The 21,760-nt window shown below is 38.2% G+C and overlaps 1 protein-coding gene across 4 annotated transcripts in view; it reads left to right on the top strand.

The window, feature by feature from the left end:
- DCC (DCC netrin 1 receptor) overlaps positions 1–21,760 on the top strand; it is a 1,147,297-nt gene that overhangs the window by 1,079,450 nt on the left and 46,087 nt on the right. For all 4 annotated transcript variants that reach the window (XM_040478797.1, XM_040478799.1, XM_040478798.1 and 1 more), the window contains 3 exons: positions 956–1,118; positions 9,460–9,686; positions 14,167–14,283. In XM_040478797.1, coding sequence (XP_040334731.1) covers positions 956–1,118; positions 9,460–9,686; positions 14,167–14,283 — 507 coding nt within the window. The remainder of the gene's footprint in view (positions 1–955; positions 1,119–9,459; positions 9,687–14,166; positions 14,284–21,760) is intronic.

Genomic DNA, 21,760 nt, shown 5'->3' with positions numbered 1-21,760 from the left:
TGAACCAAGTGACAGCTTTTAAGTGGGATTCATGCACTTTTAATAGGTTGAAAATTAAATGTAAAATTAAAGCTTTATAGATAGCTTCCTTTAAAAAAATGGAAATAAATTGTAAGTGATTGGAGTCAAATAGTTTGTCCTTCACACCCTCGAATAAATAGTGATTTCTCATAAAGCATAGCCTCCTGTGGTTCTCATAACCCTGGAATACTCGTAGTACAAAGTAGCCTTCCTCCTGTCCCCACTTTCTATTCAATATGACAGGTTAATTCTTTAAAAAAAAAGAGAGAGAAATAATTCACGTGCTACAGATTCACCCTCTGAAGGTGTACGATGTCAGTGGTTTTTAGTTACATCCACAAGGTTGTGCCACCAGCACCACTGTCTAATTCCAGAACATTTTCACCATCCCCAAGGGAGACCCTGTACCCATTCGCTGTCCTTCCCCATTCATTCCTCCCATCCACTGGCAAACACTAATCTACATTCTGTCTCTACAGATTTGTCTATTCTGGATATTTTGTATAAGTGGAATCGTACAATATTAACCTTTTGTGTCTGGCTTCTTTCACTTAGAGTAACATTTTTAAGGTATATGCATGTCATAGCATGTATCAGGTCCTCATTCCCTTTTATGGCTGGGTAATATTCCACTGTATGGAAGCCCCACATTTTGTTTATCCATCCTTCAGTCAATGGGCATTTGGGTTGCTTCCACTTTGGGCTATTCTAAATAACGTTGCTATGAATGTTTCCGTATAGGATTTTGTGTGGACATATATTTAATTTTCTTCTTGGGGAGGTAACATAGATCTTTCCTCTCATTTTTCATTGCTTTTTTCCCCAGCTTCAAGAATGCCCAGAACAATAGGAACATTCACATCCTTAACAGCTTGATGAACGCGGAGCTGTCACAACCCCTAAATCTGATCTCCATTTGCCTGTCTTTTCCCAGAGCCACCCATTGGCCAGATGCACCCCCCACACGGCAGTGTCACTCCTCAAAAGAACAGCAACCTGCTTGTAATCATTGTGGTCACCGTTGGCGTCATCACAGTGCTGGTGGTAGTGATCGTGGCTGTGATTTGCACCCGGCGCTCTTCAGCCCAGCAGAGAAAGTAGGTAACAGCTGGTTCCCGAGAGGAGAGAGGTCACGGTTTGACCTATCACCTTCTTGAGTTATATTTTTGAGAAATCTCTTTTGGTGTTCTTTTTCATAATTTACCACATATTCCTTAGCCTCTGACCTGAGCAAAACCTTGCCTTTTGTTCATTTCAGGCCCATAACTTGAGTGAGTGAGGGCTAGGCTTGCAGACTTAATAATAGAATCCACCTGGAGACCCACTTGGCATTTCTGCTTGACTTGACTTCTCTGGGCCAGATCCTTCCTTTCAGAGGAGGGCACATGTTCCTTTAGCAACATTTAGAAAATGGACTTCACCATGTCCCAATTCATGGCCCTGTCTGCAATTATGTGTAAAATGTTGGAGATGTGTGTTCCTTTGAAAGTATTTATCAATTCTGGCAAGGAGGCCTGTAGGCATTTAACCAATGCTTGATGCACGAATGACTACCAAACTCAATGTAGTTATAATACAGTGGAGTATTTAGTTTGGAGACAGTACTTAGGATAGAAGAGAGATCCTAGAAATTCCCAGTGTTCGGATTTCCCGGCTGTGGTTGATTCTCAGAAATTCAACGTTTTGAGGGGTTTAAAAAATTTTTTCCATATTATGCAATTCTAGGTTATAGCCCATGCAGAGGATGATACATCAAAGTCAAAGTTTAGAATGGAAAGATGGTTTTAATTCAGTTTATCCCCTTCCAGCAACATCCATAACCAGCATATTAACCTTGTGTCAGAAGTTGTGGGAATCAGCAATAATCTCCTGGTTATTCTCTGCCTGTCTAGCACTTTTCAAATCCAGCCTGATATGTCCCTTTCAGCTGTACTCTCTCACTGAATTGGCTCTGATAAGATCTTCCCTTGATTTTTTTTTTTTTTTCCCCCTTTGGCCTCAGGCATAGTGCCGGCTCTGAAAGCCTGAGGCATTGGGCCTATAGGTGGCTGATTTGACAACTATATGCTACACACAGTGTCAGAGAAAGATTCTCTAACAAATCGTTGTTTCTCTTCCCTTGCTAATACCTTAGTTTCTCTTTTTAAAAAGCCTATGACCCATTTGTTGATCTGTATTGTATCTTACAACCTTTTGAAGTGAGGTATTTAGAAATAGGATACAGGAAGATGTACAAGCTAAAGAAAGTGACATATGAGTGTAGATGCAGTCTTTGTATTTAATTTATTTATATGGCAGGACAAATTTTATATTTGGCTGCATGTGTGAAATTGGGCTATCTTCGAGTTAGTGATAGCTGATGTGCTAATCCATTGTGCTTAAACAAGAAGCCACGCAGACTGAGCTTAACTTACTCTCATGTGTGAGCATTCTAGGAAATCATAATTACACAGAACCTCCAGTGTGCTGGACATTTAGTGAGGCTCTGGAGAAAAAAGAACTGTAATGGGGTGAGGCATTCGACAGTCTCTTGGTGGAATAATCCCAGGAATGGGGCTGTGCAGACATAGAATGGGAAGACATCTATGTGACAGGCCGCTGAAGTAGAGCTGAGAAATATTCACGTGAAAGAAAGTGGGGAAGGCACCAAAACCAAGCTTGGCCTATTTCATGATGGCTTGAAAAACATGAATGTGTTCACTAAACTAAGTTTAATCATCGGAACCACCTGTAGTGGGGTGTTTTGGTTTTTTCATTTTCATCTTTTTGAGAAGAATGTTGGTGGATTATATGGACCTGATGAATTGGATTCTTGGACATATTTTGTTTCCTCACAGAGAAAATGCCAGTCTTCTCCATGTGCAAAAGTGGCATTTCATGCTATTTTTAGAAACTCTTAAATTGTCTTAGATCCCATGCTAAGCACTTCTTAAGAGCTTGAAGGTTTTATTTGGAAAGAGTAGAGGCTGAGCCCTCAATAGAACTCATTTTTTTTTTTTTTAATTTTTCAATGTTTATCTATCTTTGGGACAGAGAGAGACAGAGCATGAACGGGGGAGGAGCAGAGAGAGAGGGAGACACAGAATCGGAAACAGGCTCCAGGCTCTGAGCCATCAGCCCAGAGCCTGACGTGGGGCTCGAACTCACGGACCGCGAGATCGTGACCTGGCTGAAGTCGGACGCTTAACCGACTGCGCCACCCAGGGGCCCCATAGAACTCATTTTTAAATTAGGAGATGAATGAAAGAATAAATCACTCCATGAATGACTGAAAACCAAAGAAAGTGAATTTATAGCTTCTGTCCTACTGCCACTTTGGTTTTTCCTCAGCCTTCACTCAAAATCTCTTAATATTTACTTGGCATATTTTCACAATTTTTCCTCATCTATCTTTCTTCTGTAACAGACCCATTGCCTTTCATCCTGGCCTCTCTGTTTGTATATACTAACAGAGAAAATGTGAAAAAGAAAAATTTCTCCTTCAAGATATTCCTGAGTTTTAATTTAACTTTTCTTGATTTTACTGAGGATCCTTCCTCCTGATACCACCATCACTGAGACTTTTTGAACAAATTAAATGATGCAGATGAAAGCAAAATCAATTCCAATCTAAAACAGAAGTAATGTCCCTTACAGAACCCTCAGAAAAATGAGAGTTTCATGTAATTAATAAAGTGAAATAGGAAACACATTCATGAGCTGCTTCAATATCTCTTTACCTGTTGGTGCTGGAGACTGTAAATTGTCTTTGTGTTTTATTGGGGCTCTTGAATTGCATCCGACGGATTTGAAGCATATTTATGTGCACTGTGAACAGTACATCATTCAAGTTAATGTCCATATATTTTATTGTATGGTTTTTTGTATACACATATTTATTTAATAATGAGGTACTTATCTGATTCACATTCTAGTTGGTACCGTTTTGTTTTTACGATATAAAATAACAGAAGGTAGAACCCAAGTTCTGGTTCTGATTCCCCACGTCTTGAATTAAATTAGTGGTGGTTAATGAAACCTAATCCCTGAATGTCAGTTTCCTCAAATGAGAAACAGGGATAAATACATTCTGTCATCTTCTCTACCTCAGAACACTGAAACTCCCCATGGAATGCTATCAAGTTGTAGAATCACATGGTAACATGTGGCATCAAATTGATATGAAATAAAAATAATTTTGTATTTCTTTTTGGTTATTAATTTAAAATCGCTTACTACTTTGAAGAGGGACTCCCCTTACACATTTTGAATTAGTGAAATCATAGTAGAATATCCAAAGATGGAAAAAATGTGTTTGTGAAAGCTTAAATTAATGGGGAGTAGGTGAGGGGTTTTGTGCCTTTTAATAAAGTAATGACATTTTCCTGGCCAAGCTATAGAATATGGAATATGATAAGTTAGAATGTATCTGTAGATACTAAAGACAAAAGATTTGACATTGAGAATACGCTGGAAATCCAAGACGCATGGTTATCACATTTTAAAGGCAGTTACCTGGGTAGATTATCAACAGCTTGTCCGACTACATTAAATTTAAATATGTAAATAAAATTCAAGTTTTACTTGATAGAGTCACCAACTGACTAAATGTCCTATTTGATGTGACAAGTGTACAGCAACTTTTAAATATTAGTCCACATTCTTAACAGAAATAATCATTTTCAATGCTGACAATCAAATGTTTAAACTCTTACATGAAATCTACTGTAGCTTAGGTTACATTCACTGATTTTCAGATTTTTAACATTTTAATTATTTTTCCCTATTCCACAGAGGCAACCCCTTAGGATTCAATATATCTTCAGTATATCTTAATTCCACCACAGAAAATGCAGGTTTATTTGAGTATCTATGACACATGTTCCCTGGGTTTCCAATACAAGTGTTTTCTTTTGCTTTTTATATCAGTTGGCAGAATGAAAATAATCAATATACAGAATTAAGAAGCGGGAAACATTTGGAAAAGATTTGGATGGAAGAAGTTGGGCGGGTACTTATACATCCTAATATATTTTTTCCTGGTGAACTTGAATCGTTTTTTCACATGCCCTCCAGCTCTTCTTCCTTTCTGAAACCTTTTGTAAATCCCCAGTGGGGCAAAGTGTTCTTGCCTCAACCTTCCATCAGATCTTGGACACACACCTATCTGACCACAAGAATTAGTACAACACTATTTGCCTCCTGTGAGGGACTTGAACAGAGGATGCCTAAGCAGAGAAGGGGATTGAATAGTTTATTACAATGTGCAAAAGAATCTGTGAAATGATAGTTTTGTAGAACTTCAAAGGGCACAGCCTTGAATAAAATGGATACTAAACCAATGTTGGCTTTTACCCTTTCACATCCTAAACATACTGATTAAAAGTGATTGAGGAAACAAACTTCTCTTATAGTAATAGGTTATGCGCAAAGTAAGAAACACAGAAGCCAATAAAAAATCAGAGAATCTTGCCAAAAAAAATACTTCCAAGTCGATAATGAAAAATTCTCATTATTTAATTCAAGTAATTACTATGTGTTCAGTAAGTAATCTGCATTATACAAAATAACAGATCTGATTAATGTTAACTCTTGAGCTAAAGATCTTTCTGCAATTCCCCACTGACTTCCTGATACTATTAAAAATATTTCTGTTGGAGGCAAGGCCTCCTGTGATTTGGTCCCTCCACTTTTTCAGCTTTACCAACTGCCATGATCCGTTGCCTGCTCATGACTCCAACAATGCAGAAATTCATAGTAGCCATGCCATTTTCCATTCATTTATTAAGCTCCCAATGTCTCACCTATCTTTTGCATTTCTAGTACTTAGCACATTTTTTGGGCACATACTCAGTATTCTGTAAATGTTCACTGAATAAATAAATGAATACATGTTGCAAAACAACGGATGATGTTGGATAAGTGAATGAAACAAAATTTGCTGTAGTCTCACGGGAGGAAATCAATACACACACTGGGAGCATCTGGCCGGCTCAGTAAGACAGACGGTCATCAATGCAAGGTGAGTGGTAAAGAGACAAGGGAAGTGATTTAGGTATGTTAAGATGACACTGACCTAGCATGGTCAGGAAGGCTTCCTGAAGAAGAAGGGCTTGAAGAAAATCTTTAAGAGTCAGTAGTTTGTAAGTAAATAGGATTGTGAAGGCATTCTGGGCAAAAGTACAATGAGAGAGGGAGGGAGATGGAGAGAGAGAACAAAAAACACTAACACTTGATTATGCTGTGAAAACTTTGTCCCCCAGTATGAGAAAGAGACAGCAGAGAACCTTGAAAGAATGCTTGCTTTGCCTTTATTCAACAGCCCATGGGGTGAGAAGAGACCCTGGCGTCCTATGGCTGTTTTTGGAAGCTGGAAGATTACTGGTACCTGTGAGAAAGGGTGCATGTAGGGAGGGACAAACATGTGACATATTGTATATCTAATGCAAAAACTAGGTTTAAAATAAAAACAAAAAAAAAAATTCACTAAGGTGGTGTTTCTCAAACTTGGAGTGCATCTGATTTCCCTTGAGAGCTGTTAAATCACAGACTGCTGGGCCCCACCCTCTCCTGCCCACTTGCGCCCTCTCACCCCCCATCTGCAAGTTTCTGAACTGCAGTGGAGCTTGAGAACGTGCATTTCTAACAGGTTTCCAAGTGATGCTGATGCTGCTGGTCCAAGGACCACACCTCAGGACCCATTGCACAGGTTCATCTGCATACAAATTTGAAGATTCCAATGATGAGACAGAGGATCAAGGGGACCACAGTGGGTCCTGTATCAGAGAACCAGCAGATGGGCAGAAGGCTGAGATGACAACTCAGGTTTTAAGACAAATCTCAGTTCAGTTATGAGCAAATGTCAGTTTTATTACAAAACCTGCTGTACCTGGTGGCTGGGCTACTACCACCCGCAGGGAAGGGAGGCCTCTCCAAGGTCAAAGAATTCCTTCTTGATAAGAGACATGATAGAAAACAAAAGTAGTTAGTAGATGCCCTTTCATAGAATATATACAAAAAGGAAATAAAATTTGTTTAATCTTTAGATTCTTTTTTTAAGTTTTTTTTAAATGTTTATTTTTTATGTTTTTCTGACAGAGAGATGGGGGGGAGAGAGAGAGATCACAAGCAGGGGAGGGACAGAGAGAGAGGGAGACAGAGAATCGCAAGCAGGCTCAGTGCCATCAGTGCGGAGCCAACCCTGGGGCTCGAACTCACCAACTGCAAGATTGCCAGCTAAGCCAAAATCAAGAGTCAGATGCTTAACCGACTGAGCCACCCAGGCTCCCCTAGAGTCTTTAGATTCTTGGCTGACAGCTAAGTGGATGAGTAGCTTCTCAGAAAAGGTCTTAATCTAACTAAAATCCATCAGAAAAATGTGTATGCATTTTATGAAGAATGATAATTTTTTCCCAGATGGAGGCTATAAATCACACCATACAAAAAAGCTCTACCTCAGTCAGATTTGGAATTTTTTTTTTTAGTAAACTACATTTGTGGATGCTTGGTACTGAGATTATAGGGGCTGGTGAATGAAGAATGAATGAATGAATGAATGAATGAATGAATGAGGCATGTGTGTAAGCAAGAGGAAACCAGAATTCATAACTTATTTTTAGTTTAAAAAATTATTTGACACATTTCCCTCCCACACCTATTTAAATATTGAGTTATTATGAAAACATTGGCCATCTTATCCTGGATTTGGGAACTGGTACTTCTCTGTATTCAGTCTGATAGGCACTGGGATTAAAAAGTGTTTTAGCATTTTGATTTGTTAGAAAGATAACAGGGTGAAATCTCCAAGTCTGAAAATGACATTAGATTGTTCTAAGAAGTGACCAGGGGTAGATTACATTGCGAGCTGTGTGTCATTTGCGGACTAGTACATTTGGGCAGGTGAAGTATAAGGAAATGAATTCAGGGAATGGATGGTTAGCAGAGAGTTATTATCTTAGATATAAGAAAATGATCTAAAGGTTATTACAGACCATTGTCAGAGTCAGTGTGGGACTGCTGCCAAGAAATCAGCAAAATGCGGGAGCTGTAGGGAAAATATTAGAACAGAAAATACTGCATTATTTCTGTACTAAACTACTTGATAAATATGAAGTCTGGCATTCTTTGTCTCCTATCCTTATCAGCACACTTCAAAAAAGATAAAAATATATTAAAATTCAGCAAGTCACATCACTAAGCATGTATTAATTGACGAATGCAAAGGTTATTTTCAGCATTGGAAAGTGAAGCCGCTCTCAGTGGCCTGTACAGGTTACAAAGAGTTTTCACTGAAGTGGTTTGTTTGAGTCATTTAGCAACCATGAAAACAGCTATCCTCATAAACCATTTGTTGCAAGGGAGGAAGTGAGAGGGAGTTACTTCTCTCTGGGGCTCTATCAAATGTTGGATTTAAACCATCTGAATTCTGTCTTAGAAGAGACATTATTACCAACAGAAGATACAAGCAGAGATTTTAAAAACTAGAACTGTAAAGCAGAGGTTGAAAACTTTCTGAAAAGGGACAAATAGTAAATGTTTGAGGTTTTGTGAGACATGTGGGTCATACATTCTTTGTTGCAACCACTCGACACACTGCAGTGTGAAAATAAATGAGTTCAGTAGGATTCCAATAAAACTTTATTTACAAAATGAGGCAGTGGGCAGATGTGGTCTGCAGGCCATACTTTACTGATGCCTACTGTAGAGAATGACTAGCCACGAGTATCATGCTACTTTACTTAGCCTAAAGGGAGCATTTGAATCTGACTAGCCCCAAAAACAGACTACCACTGAAAAATGAATTTATGGTTGCTAAATTCTTATTGAGGAAAATAGGAGATAATTGAAGCATACTTCTAAACTGTATTCTTCTCTTTTCAAAGGATGGATCCTACTGTGTTTTCATCCAGATACTTAGTAACTCCAAGGCAAAAGTGCTTTTATTCTCCTTAGAGTGTCCTCATTCGGCCTTTTGTCTTCAAATAGCACATTAAATTATACAGCTGAGCTACAGACTTTCTTCTAAACCCCAGTCTTGGCTGGCACAAATTCTGGCCTTTTTATTTCCATTTGCCCTTTCAACACGACTCCTTCATTTATCTCCTAAACAGATGTTGCAGTGAAGTATCTTATGACTGGCTCCAAAGATTGGCATATGGCTCCATCTCACCCATTGTCACCTTGTGGGGAATTTGTAGCTGGTGAAGCTAGAGTCAGGCACTCTCTGGCAGGCAGCCGAGGCCTTGGGGATTCAGCACCACTGCTCCTATAATGTGGTGAATCTCCAGGGGAGACGAGGAAAGGCAGCCAACACATGCCTGCCAATTCCTGGATTTCACAGGTTTCCTCCTGGGAGCCCCTTCTATCCTTCTCTGCTTCTAACTTGAATTGACTGAGAAAAGAGAGGAAGGACCACTGAATAGAAGCATTCACATTTGCTTTCTAATTTTTCTTCCATAGGAAACGGGCCACCCACAGTGTTGGCAAAAGGAAGGGCAGCCAGAAGGACCTCAGGCCCCCTGATCTTTGGATACATCATGAAGAAATGGAGATGAAAAATATTGAGAAGCCATCAGGTACTGACCCTACAGGAAGGGACTCCCCCATCCAAAGTTGCCAAGACCTCACACCAGTCAGCCACAGCCAGTCAGAAACCCAGCTGGGGAGCAAAAGCACCTCTCATTCAGGTAACTCTCTCATCTCAGGCATCAGGACAACCCCCCACCACTCTGAAACTTTATTTACAAGAAGTTTCCTCTTTGTCTCCTCTCTGATGGAGACATCTTTCCCTTCAATCTGTGGGTCATTTACCAATAGTTAAAATAATCTGATGTAAATTCGGTTGATGAACTAGTTTCTTTTCCAGCATCCTGTTACCTGCCTTTTATAACTGCAACGTTATTTAAAACTTCTAAGAGGTAACAGGTGGCACATTTGGGAAATACTGAAATGTGAAAGCCAAATGAACTTACTGCTTTTTGTTAAATCTCGAATGAGAGTTTTGTCAAAATGTGAAGGTACTTGTACATTTTTTTCATTCCTTATGTCTCTGGATAATTGAAAGTTGATTTTAAATTTGCTCTCACGGCACCTGGGTGGCTCAGTCAGTTAAGCATCGTATTTTGGCTCGGGTCATGATCTCACAGTTCGTGAGTTCTAGCCCCATGTCGGGCTCTGTGCTGACAGCTCACAGCCTGGAGCCTGCTTCAGATTCTGTGTTTCCCCCTCTCTCTGCCCCCCCTTGTTCATGCTCTCTGTCTCTCAAAAACTAATAAAATGTTTTTAAAAAATTTGCTCTCAATTCATTGCATTAAAAAAAATCACACTAGGGTCACATGGCACGTGAAGATAATAACATAACATCTCCTGTTATTTCAGCCTTGGTTACTGTAAAGATCAACTTTTGTCCCCGTGTAATCACATTATATGATCACTAGCCTAGTTTGATGGAGTCTGTCTGCAGGTGATGTTGACATACAACGTGATCAGAAGAAAAAAGCCTACTGTTTAATAAATAGGCACAGAACAATCCATGTCTAGGAATAACTAAGAAAATCTAAAAAGTGGTTGTAAGATATTTCACTTTCTGTTAGTCATCATATTTTTGAACTGCTTATGGAAAGCAGAAAAATCAACCAAGTACTCTCATCAACAAAACAAAACAAAACAAAACAAAACAAAACTCTTGGTCTACTCATGTGTTTGCAGAATGAGTAGCCGTTGTTTTAAAACTGAATTAAAATATTTTAGTTATTGGAATATGTAACTGGCTTACTAGACTTTTTCAGCTTAGAATTGTTTAAACAAGGAATTCACTTACTGATTTTTAACCATGAGTTGTTGAATATACTTTTTCTAGCTCTTAAGGAATATCTCAAGCAGATTCCTTAACTTTCCCATCATTTTCATTTGGTTAAACTGCATTCAGGTTCTATCCAAAACTGCCATCTGAAATCTAAATGAAAGGTTCTCCTTTCCTTACGGCCAGCTAGACTTTTGACTCTGAGGACTAGGGCTGTAATTTGTTCTTTAAAGCTTCCAGCACCTTGGAGGAGAGGTGGGGATGGGACAGAAGGAGGGGGCACAGTCTGTTTCAGAAACACCTTTACTTATTCCTCCTACTTATTTGTTCTTCCTGGCTTTGTAGGAGGATGGGGAAGGGAGATGAGAAGAGAGGCAAGGAGAGAGGGCAGAAAGGACAGTTTGAAGGGCTGTGCTGCTTTGTGAGCACATGGACTGTCCTCACGCAACATCCAAATTCTGGGTCTCTTGTGAAACACAAGTATGAATTATTTATGAGATCCTGTGGGATTCTTCCCCTGGCTCATTACACCATGTGAGATATCAAGTCAAGGCTTACCCCACTCCTACCAAGAACAGCTCTTTTACCCTCACTGTTTTAGGTGGGTCAGGTGCACTTGGGTGAATTCCAGCAAGAAGACTCAAGCTTGAGCAACTTTTCAAGTGCACACTTGACCCAGAAGAAGCTCCTACTTCTTTTCCAGGCCAAATGATGAGAGAGCTTATACTCCACTGCTGTCACTCTTTCAGTCTTGCTCTCTTCAATAACCTCTTCTGATTAAATATACACAGGGTAGACCAGCAAGCCAGCTGCCTGAAGAGACTACTATCTGGAGAGTGAATGAAAGGTAGATCTCTTTTGCAGGAACTTCCACATTTTACAGGTGTTTATTCTGGCAGCTTGGGTTCCTAGTGGGGCATCAGGAGGAGAGCATACCTCTGCCTCCCACTGGAGGGGACAGAATTGCTTCTCAGCCCGCAGAAGATTTTGCCAATTATTTCTAGGACTCCTCCTTCTTTATATTTCCCTGTATCATTTATATACTAAAATGGCATTTGGAGTGGGGACAGCCAGACTACTTTTGATCATTTAATAAGTCCTGGAAGAAGCTTAACTTCAAGTGATTGCTGTTTTGTTTTTTTGGTTTTTTTCTTTTGGTTTTTTTCTTTTTTTTTTCTTTTTTTTTTTTTTTAGAATGACAGGGTTCTTGTGCCTATTTGTTTTTAATTTGAGGACCTACTTGCCAACTCTATAATAAAAGGAAAGTAGCACTCAAAATCCTGCCGGTTATATTTTCCATTATAGTAAGCATTCTCTGTACTCTCCTGGTTAAAAGAACAAAACTCCATGTCAATAAATAGTATACTTTTAAGTGCTCTGGTCTACTAGGAAACTTTTAAAACATTCTTCCGTAGGGTAGACTTTTCTGAATGATTTTAGGTCAGTCTTAGGAGTCTTATTCCCCTCTTCTGTCTTTTGTGTAGTTTTTTCAAATATTCAACTTTGAGTCATAGCTTTGCTGGAAAGTATTATTTATTTTTGTGCCTGTAGGAAATCCAGAGTTTGTTTGTTCTTTCTCCTTTAGTCGTTTCAAAAGGGTACATCTTGCGTGGCTTTATTGTCTTGTATAGTTCTGTATAGATTTTTGGAGGATGTGTGGACAGATACAAATCTAGGCAGCTGCCATTATCTGGGCTGCATAGAAATTTCCCCCATCAGTATTTTAAATTTTGAATTTTATTAACTACTATTTTAATTTAAAAAAAGAATATGTGCATGTAATTTTAAAAGAAAAAAAATAGTACAAAAAGTTGTGAAAATAATATCCAAAGGAAGTAAAAAGTATAAGTGCCTTTCCCCATCCCCAAATTCCTTATCCCTTTCATGAAAGGAAGGCAATGTTAAGAATTTTGTGTGTAACCTTTGTATACAAATATATATGTATATATACACACACACACACACGACATATATAATATATAATATACAGATATATTTACATTTATATATTTATACACATACAAATGTGTATGTATATATAATATGCTTTCATATGTATATTACACAAATGATACACATAGTATTCAAAACTTCAGTTTTATTGTTCTCAACATGTATTTTTTTTAAATGTTTATTTGTTTTGGAGAGAGACAGAGACAGAGACAGAGAGCAAGCAGGGGAGGGGCAGAGAGAGAGGAGACAAAGAATCCGAAGCAGGCTTCAGGCTCTGGGCTGACAGCTCAGAGCCCACATGGGGCTAGAACCCATGAACTGTGAGATCATGACCTGAGCCGAAGTTGGACACAACCGAGGCACCCAGGTGCCTTTCAACATGTATTTTTTATATACATTTTAAATCTACACAAACCATTCTTGCCACTTTTAATGACTCTTTAGAATGACATTTTGTGGCATTATAATAAATGTATATAACTATGCCTAGACTTACTTTTAAAAAATGTAGTTTATTTTCTGAGTTTTTATAAGATGTAATGTCTTTGGGTCCTAAGTACTAGTTGCATAAATTGTGGTAAATTTGGGGCGCCTGGGTGGCGCAGTCGGTTAAGCGTCCGACTTCAGCCAGGTCACAATCTCGCGGTCCGTGAGTTCGAGCCCCGCGTCAGGCTCTGGGCTGATGGCTCAGAGCCTGGAGCCTGTTTCCGATTCTGTGTCTCCCTCTCTCTCTGCCCCTCCCCCGTTCATGCTCTGTCTCTCTCTGTCCCAAAAATAAATAAACGTTGAAAAAAAATTAAAAAAAAAATTGTGGTAAATTCATACAATGGGATGTTAATGGAACTGTTAAAGAATGATAAAACTGGGGCACCTGATTGTCTCAGTCAGTAGAGCATGTGACTCTTGATCTCAGGGTCAGGAATTCAAGTCCCACATTGGGCATACAGTGTACTTAATAAAATAAAATAAAATAAAATAAAATAAAATAAAATAGATGGTGCTCATGAACTTAGAAACATGAGCATTTTTAAATACATAAATAAATAACACTGACTTGACAGAGAACGACATTCATATTATTGAGAAGTTTACAAAATGATATATATGGTATAATGCAACTTTAGTAAAAAATATATATATATTAATATATACCTTCTCACTTTCACATATAAACACGTAAGCAAACCTGATAAGGAACAAAATATAAACAATGGTTCTTTCTGAGTAATGAGGTTATGATACATTTTATTAATGTTTGTGCAATGGGAGTATATTGATTGGGTAACAAAAAAGTAGGTATTATTATTTAAATATCAATAAAATAAAAAAGGCATTGGCATGCCTGGCTGGAAATTATGTAAGGTGTTGCATCATTGAAAAAGGTGTATCTCTCAGTATTGTTTTTCTTGTAGGTCAAGACACTGAAGAAGCAGGGAGTTCCATGTCTACTCTGGAAAGGTCACTGGCTGCCCGCCGAGCCCCTCGGGCCAAGCTTATGATTCCTATGGATGCTCAGTCCAACAATCCTGGTGGGTAAAGATTGGAACCACAATGAAGAAATGAAGGGTTTTCTGTTTTCATCTTTTCTATATCAAATTATCAAAAATATTTAGAGTTTCCCCTGAATTTTCTGGGCATCTGGACAAAATGAAGAATGACTAAAGCCCTAATTTATAATTTGAAGTCAAACATACACTGCTATTGTGGTTTCTCTTGTATATAATCCAATTGCAAAACAGATGGCTACAGTGTTAAGGAATTGTAAAAAAAAAAATCATATAAAAAGAATGGAAATTTCTGTCACTATTATTGATCTTGTTCTAATGATCACATTCATAGTTGGGTTTGTTCTTTTTTTACTTTTTTAATGGGTCCCATTTCCAGTTTTAAATAATCTAGCACCCTTGAAGCAAGTGTTAACAGATATCCAGTTGCTACCCTCTTATTTTTGAAGTTTTCTGTCATATTCCCACATTTACTGAAGATATTAGCACACCTGGGGATTGCCGCCCTTCTAGTTACCTCTGTGATTAATCTTGGTAATTATAATTTCCATGTAGGTAATTCATCCAATGACAGTAGACTGTTGGTCCCTTTATGGTGCCTACAATTATACTGGCTCCTTCCCACCTCAATTCATCAAGTCCGTGTCATGCACTAAACCAATCATTGTAACCCTTATAATCTTCAGTTTCTATCATCCCTTTTTTCTATTTGTTACTTTCCTGCTCACTTATTTTATTCCCCCCTTGCCAACAAGTCTTCAATCCCACTAAGACCTCCATTGCATTAACTCTGACACCTTCCCACTGTCCCTCATCTGCTTCCTGTCCTGATTTCCCTCCAAACTCAACTGAGAAGTCATAGTCATTTATAATCCTCAGTCCCTTGCAAACACCCTCATCTCTGTTGATCCTCCTTCCCCATCATATTCACCAGAAAAAAACTCAACCCTATTTAATTAGCTCCACTCTACTAACGGCTGATTTATCTGGAGAAAACACATGACTTCCTTGCCAGGTATTAGCAGTCATGTATTTGGTAATGCCACTCATTTCTCCATTCATTCATTATTTCGGATTATTTCCGGTTATAAAATGAATGTCTTATATCTATTCTTCTCAGACTCCCCAAATCTCTCTTCTTTCCCCATGCTCAGCCAATAATTTGGCTTCTTACATTACCAAGAAGAGAGAAGCATTGAGAATTGGTATCCTTGTCCTTCCATCAAATCTAGTTAATGTGTTTGTGCTCCTGTCTCAAGCCAGGTCTTTCCCCTGTTGCCATCCCTTCTCACTTACTTGGGGAATCTTGTAAGTATCCCTTCCATTTCTGGTATCATCCATTTTCTCTCTTCATAGATAATTCCAACTGGCATACAAACATTCTGTCACACTGCTGTTTTAAAATACCATCTTTGGGTACTACTTTCCCCTCCAACTACAGCCTATTCCTCTCCCTTCCCGAAAAACTCCTTTAAAAGTTGTCTATACTGGCTTTTCCCTCTTTGTAATCTTCCTTATTAGTTTTAATGAGACAGTTTCTGTCCACTGAAACTGGAGTTTCAAGGTTATCAATAATCTCCACATTGTCAAAATAAATGGTCAAGTCTCAGATGCTCAGCAAAATTTGACATAGCTTCTCACTTTTTTTTTGACTGAAACACTATCTTCACTTGCCTTATGGTAAAGTCAGAGAATGCCCCACAGCTCAGTCTTCAGCCTTTTCTCTTCTACCTACCTAGATCTTTCTATGATGTCATTTTGTTCTGAGAGCCTTAACGCCATCTAAATCTTAATAAATTCCAAGTTTTATCTCTAAGTTAATCTCTTATCATAACCCATATCAACTTTCATATCAACCAATGACTCAATACTTCCATATGGCTGTCTAATAGGCAATTCAGCTATGGAGATCCTACTTTTCATAATTGCCTTTCCCACCTCCAAACTTGATCCTCCTACTTCTTTCCCTATTTCAATAAATGTTACCACAGTTCATCCATTTACTCTTGTTGAAAACTCTAGTTTCATACTCTTTAATCCAAATTTCATCACACCCCAAATTCAGTCTTTCATCAGTACTACAGTTCTTGCTTACAATACCTGATTTGGTCTCAAATCTGACCACTCCTTCCCATCTCAACTGCTCTGTCCTAACACATGCCACCACCATCTGTTACAGATTCTTGACCACAGTTCTAAACCTGTAACTAGTCTCTTTTCTTTAGCTCTTGCCCCTGTAGCGAGTTGTCTATAGAGCAGCCATTCAATTGTATGAATTAGATGATGTTATTCCTCTTAACTTCCCGTAACATATAGAGTGAAATCCATGATTTTACCATGTCCTACAAGTCCCCATGTGATAAAACCTCTGGACTCATTTCTCATTTCATCTCCTGCTACCACTCTAATCCTTTTCAGCCTCATAGCCTTCCCCTCTGTTCTTTGGATAATAACATACGTTCAAATGCAAGGACTTTTCACTTGCTCTTCTCTTTCCCTGGAATCTCTTTTCATAGATATTTACATGCCTTTTCCTTAATTTCATTCAATTCTGTGTTCAACAGCTCCCACTATAGGTCTTCCCTGACAAATGTCACACATAGCATCTGTGGTCACTCTCTGCTCTATATATTCTGCTTTGTTTTTCTTTATTAATGTGTCTGACCATCCTGTTCACATTTTTGTATTTGTTTGTTTGTTTCCTGTATTTTAATGTAATTTCTATGAGGGTAGAGATTTTGTCTCTGTGATCAGTTCATATCCTTAATACTCAGAACAGAGCCTGGGAGGCTTCAATCAAGATAATTTAGGTGAATGAATTAACAGTTGCTTCTCTCTACTCTACTGTATGTCATGTTTCCTCCATGCTCCATTGCAGCTTTCAGTGTTACTCTAATAAGTACAAAAACTTTTATGGAATTTATAATGAATTCTAGCTCTTCAACTCATGGGATAGATATAATTATTATGCCTCTTTCTCTAATGAGGGAACTGAGTCTTGGAGAGTTTAAGTACCTAGCTTTTAGTCACACAGCATCTAAGTGGCAGACCCAGAATTTGGACTCACAAGGTCTGGCTTCAGAGTTCTGAGCTCCTAATCACTAAGCTCCCTACAGAGGTGCCCTGTGAAGCCATTGTCCTTCTTTCATTTCTTTCATTACATACAGAGACATTTACGCTGAGCTGTTTCACTTTTCCCCTCCGGCTACTTTCCTCTTGTAACAAAGTTCTAGTGCTGCCAGTCTTTTGTAGTTTCTTCTGTGTCAACTATACTCAAAAAAAAATCCTTTGTGGACCCTTCTGTTCCATGTACAACCTTCTTATGCAATAAGTTCTCATAAATTGTTGATTTTCCTTCCACAATATCTTTTGAATCCCTGGCTACCTTCCCATTCCCTGGAGTCATATGTTAATTCTCTTCTTTATGACCTCACACCTGAACTGTCGAAACAGCTTCATAAGGAGTCCCCCCTTCTAGCATCTTCCAGATTCATATGTATCCTGCCTGACAGGTGTGTTCCTAAAACAACTTAAATATGGCATTCCATTCTATAAATTTCTCCAAAAGCTCCCCATTGCCTGCCAAGAAAAAAACACCTACAAACCGCTGAGCATCTCACATTTAAGTCTACATTTCTAGTGTCCTGTTCCTATGCCTAGATAGATATAGTAGGTAGTTAGGTAGTTACGTAGGTAGGTAGATAGATATAGAGATAGAGAGATAGAGATATATCCTAGATTCCTGCAAGGCTAGACTAAATTGCCTGTCCATAAATATACATGGTCTTTTCTTTGTTTTTTCCCTCTGAACATTTCTTTCTTTTTGGAATGACTCAGTGGCTATCTCTACCTAACAAAGTTGTATGCATTTTTCACAGACCAGAGCAGATAGTGATGCTCTCATAAATTCTTTCTTTTCTGAATGTTGCATCCAGAAAATGATGGCTTCCTTTCTCATGTTTGAATAGCATTTCATTCTACTATATTCGTGGCATTAATTATGTACTGCCTCATATGTTTAGGTATTCCAGTCCAAATCTGTCCTTTTCTAACAGGTTGTGAATTACTTCATGATAGGGAGGGAATGCATCTAATTCATCTTTGCATTCACACATTGTATAGCTCAATACTAGCACAAAACTGGTGCTTGCTAAACGTCTGTCATATGAATGAATGAATAAGTAAATGCATTATAAGACTGCCTTGTGTTTGTAACACACCAGTGTTTAAGGACCTTTCTTAAAATCAGTTATAGTTAGAATATCTTCTAATAAGATTTTATGATGTATTAAGGGCAGTTAAAGTTGTTTTTACTAAACAGGAAAGGAAATAATGAGCTTAGAAAGAATGAAAAATGAAATGAAACCTAACAAATACTGAGAATTTCTGAATATTATTCACTTGCTAAATACCTTGCTAATTACTATTTCAGTGAATCCTCATAATATTATCATGTGGTGAGATTATCCTGATTTTACAGATAGCGAGACTCAGATAAGATAAGAGACTCAGACAGCTTACTGACTTACCTCAGGACACACCTGGACAACCTCTGAACCTCTGGTATTCTGCTTCTCCAAGGACTAAGATGATTTGCATGCCTTATATCATTTATATACTTTTTAAAAAGATTTTTGACAGTAGCCCATCCAATTTACAATTATGGAAACTAGGAATGTGAGAGTAGGAACCCAAAACCTGTGCTAGATCCGTCCACTACATTGTGCCGCCTCAAGTTGTCACCTGGAGCTCCAACTTGCTCTTTGCCTACAACAGCAAACCTTTCCTTATTCCTGGTGTCCTACTCTACATGAATGGGGGCTGTAAAATGACCAGCAACTAATTTTGTTGCTATCTTAAAAATTATCATATAATGCAGGTACATTATTTTAAATAGTTAAATAGTTTTATAAAATGTATAAGAATATTCTGACCCAGCAATCCCAATCTTATACCAGTTTTAACCTTGGGTAAAATTACCCAGCAGAGATACATAATGTATTCGCCAAAAGACGCAAACAAGAATATGTGTGGCAGTACTGTTCCCCATATCATATCTTTATTACACCGTAACATATTCATTATATTCAGTGGAATATAATGCAGCAATGAAATTGAACAAACTTAAATGCCATAAACAATAGGGAGAATCTCACAGATAAAATGTTGTAAGACAGAAACCTAACACATTTATGAGATTCAACTTATGTAAATTTTATTATTATTTTAAGTTTCTAACATTTATTTAGGAGAGACAGAGTGTGAGTGGGAGAGGGGCAGAGAGATGGAGAATTCCAAGCAGGCTCTGTGCTGTGAGCACCTAACCCAACGCAGGGCTCGAACTCAGGAGACTGAGATCATGACCTGAGCTGAAATCAAGAGTCAGATGCTTAACCAACTGATCTACCCAGGTGCCCCTCAATTTATGTAAAATTAAAAACAGGCAAAATAATCTATTGGGTCAGAATTCTGAAGAGCAGTTACTCTTGATGGGAGATGATCAGTGACCAGAAGAGACCATAGGGCAACTTCTGATAATGTTCTATTTCATGCCCTCAATGATAGTTGCAAGGCATTTCACTTTGGAAAATCACTGAGCACTACTTTGGATATTCCAATTTTCAAGATATATCTTATGCCTAAATAAAATTTCTATGAGAAATGAAGACTCAATAGAAAATATATCTTTGAAGTAACTTTGTCATATCATATTCTTTGTTACCTCCAAGCTCTGTGTTGGTAAAACTCTATCTAACGAAAGGAAATGACTTCAACATATAATCAAGGTTGATTTTAAAATAAATTCTTAAGCTTTCTGATAAATAAAATAAACTCTTTGCAATTGACATGATTGATAGGTCTTAGACAACTCTGCTGAACAAATTGTAAATCTGTATCTTGGCAGAGCTATGATTTCATTCAGAAGAGTAGATACATTTTCTGATGGCCCCACTTGCAGTATTATTTAGATTTATCAAGTCTTTCATCTACTGAGTCTTGTATAAACTACATCGTAGCATCGTGCTGATTTCTAGTCACATGGATGAAGATGTTTGCTGTTCCACTTAAGAATCGCTATTTTTTGTAAGACCGTCTTTTCCCCTTTTCCTTGACATTTCTCAGCATGCTTTATAAAATGTAAATTAGCAGATCAAATATAGACTATCTGAAGTGGCTTTTTGTTCTTAAAATCCATGGGGAAATATATTTAATTTCATTGGAGTGCAACATCTGTTTATTTGTGTAAGGTTTGTCAACTTATTGGTTGAAAACATTATGTGGCCTCTGTTGCTCCTATCCCTGAACACATTTCACAGCAAAGTAAACTAATGCTCATGAGAAACACACTAGCTGAAAGCACAGGCAAAAATACCCACGTATTTTGATTTTCCAATCCCGAGCACTTTGTTTTAAAATGGTAGCAAAGGCTGACTATTTTTACAATGACCAAAGAATTATTTTAAATGTTTTTTCTTATTATAAATGAAATTATTTATGAAAAATCAGAAGCAACAGGGCACCTGGGTGGCTAAGTCAGTTAAGCATCTGACTCTTGGTTTCAGCTCAGGTCATAATCTTTCAGTTCATGAGATGGAGCCCCAGTTGGGCTCTGTGCTGATGGTGTAGAGTCTGCTTTGGATTCTCTCTGTCTCTCTTTCTGCTCCTCCCCCACTATGTTTTTTTTCTCTCTCTCTCTCTCAAAATAAATACACTTAAAAAAAAAAAAAAGAAATCAGAAGCATCAAGTATAACTTTCCTGAATTTTTAAAGGGTATTTAAGGGTCATATGCTGGGTTTTCAGGAATCAGACTCTGAGACAGAATTTAGAATACAGGCAATTTATTAACAAGTGCTTTCTGGAATAACATTTGTGAGGGTAAGGGATGCAGGACTGGAAGGAGGGAGAAATTGAACTGGTGACTTAGTTTAATGGGAGCTGCAGCTGACCCTAGGGGTTGCTCTGGTGCTGGGCTTGCCCTTAGCGTTTTCCCAAAGGAGGCAAGGGAGGTGGGTTTCTGGACTTTGTCTCAAGTATGATGCAGGCTGCCCCTGCAAAGTGGGGTGTAATCTTGGGCAAGCAACTTCTTTGGCTGAGAGCAATTCCTGGAAGGATAAAGATTTACTTACGTTTCTAGTATTTTATTACCTGATGGAACATAAGTATTTGTTTGACCTTGGTTCCCCTTTCCATTTTCAACCTGTGTTTTCTTCTGTAAAATGCTAGAGGAAAGGCAAGGAAGCAGAAATGGGAGGGATATAGATCGAAGCAGGTGACCTCTAAGATTACATTAGTTATAAAATTCTGATAATTAAATGTATGAGAGTTTATTGGGAAGGAGCCTCCTGAATTTCATTTTTTTCTGTTTCCCTGTACATCTTTAAGGGGAAAAAAATGCAATCCCAGCTTTTTTAAGGGAAAAAAAGTCTGAAAAAGTGGCCTGAAACTATCTAGTAAAAAGACTAAGGCAAAGGAAGGCATACAGTTTTGCTTTTGTGATAG

This window comes from Herpailurus yagouaroundi, unplaced genomic scaffold, assembly GCF_014898765.1.
Source record: "Herpailurus yagouaroundi ecotype Mexico unplaced genomic scaffold, PumYag 142, whole genome shotgun sequence".
Classification (NCBI taxonomy): Eukaryota; Metazoa; Chordata; class Mammalia; order Carnivora; family Felidae; genus Herpailurus; species Herpailurus yagouaroundi.
Note: the sequence above shows the minus strand (reverse complement) of the source record. Positions and strands in the feature narration are given on the sequence as shown.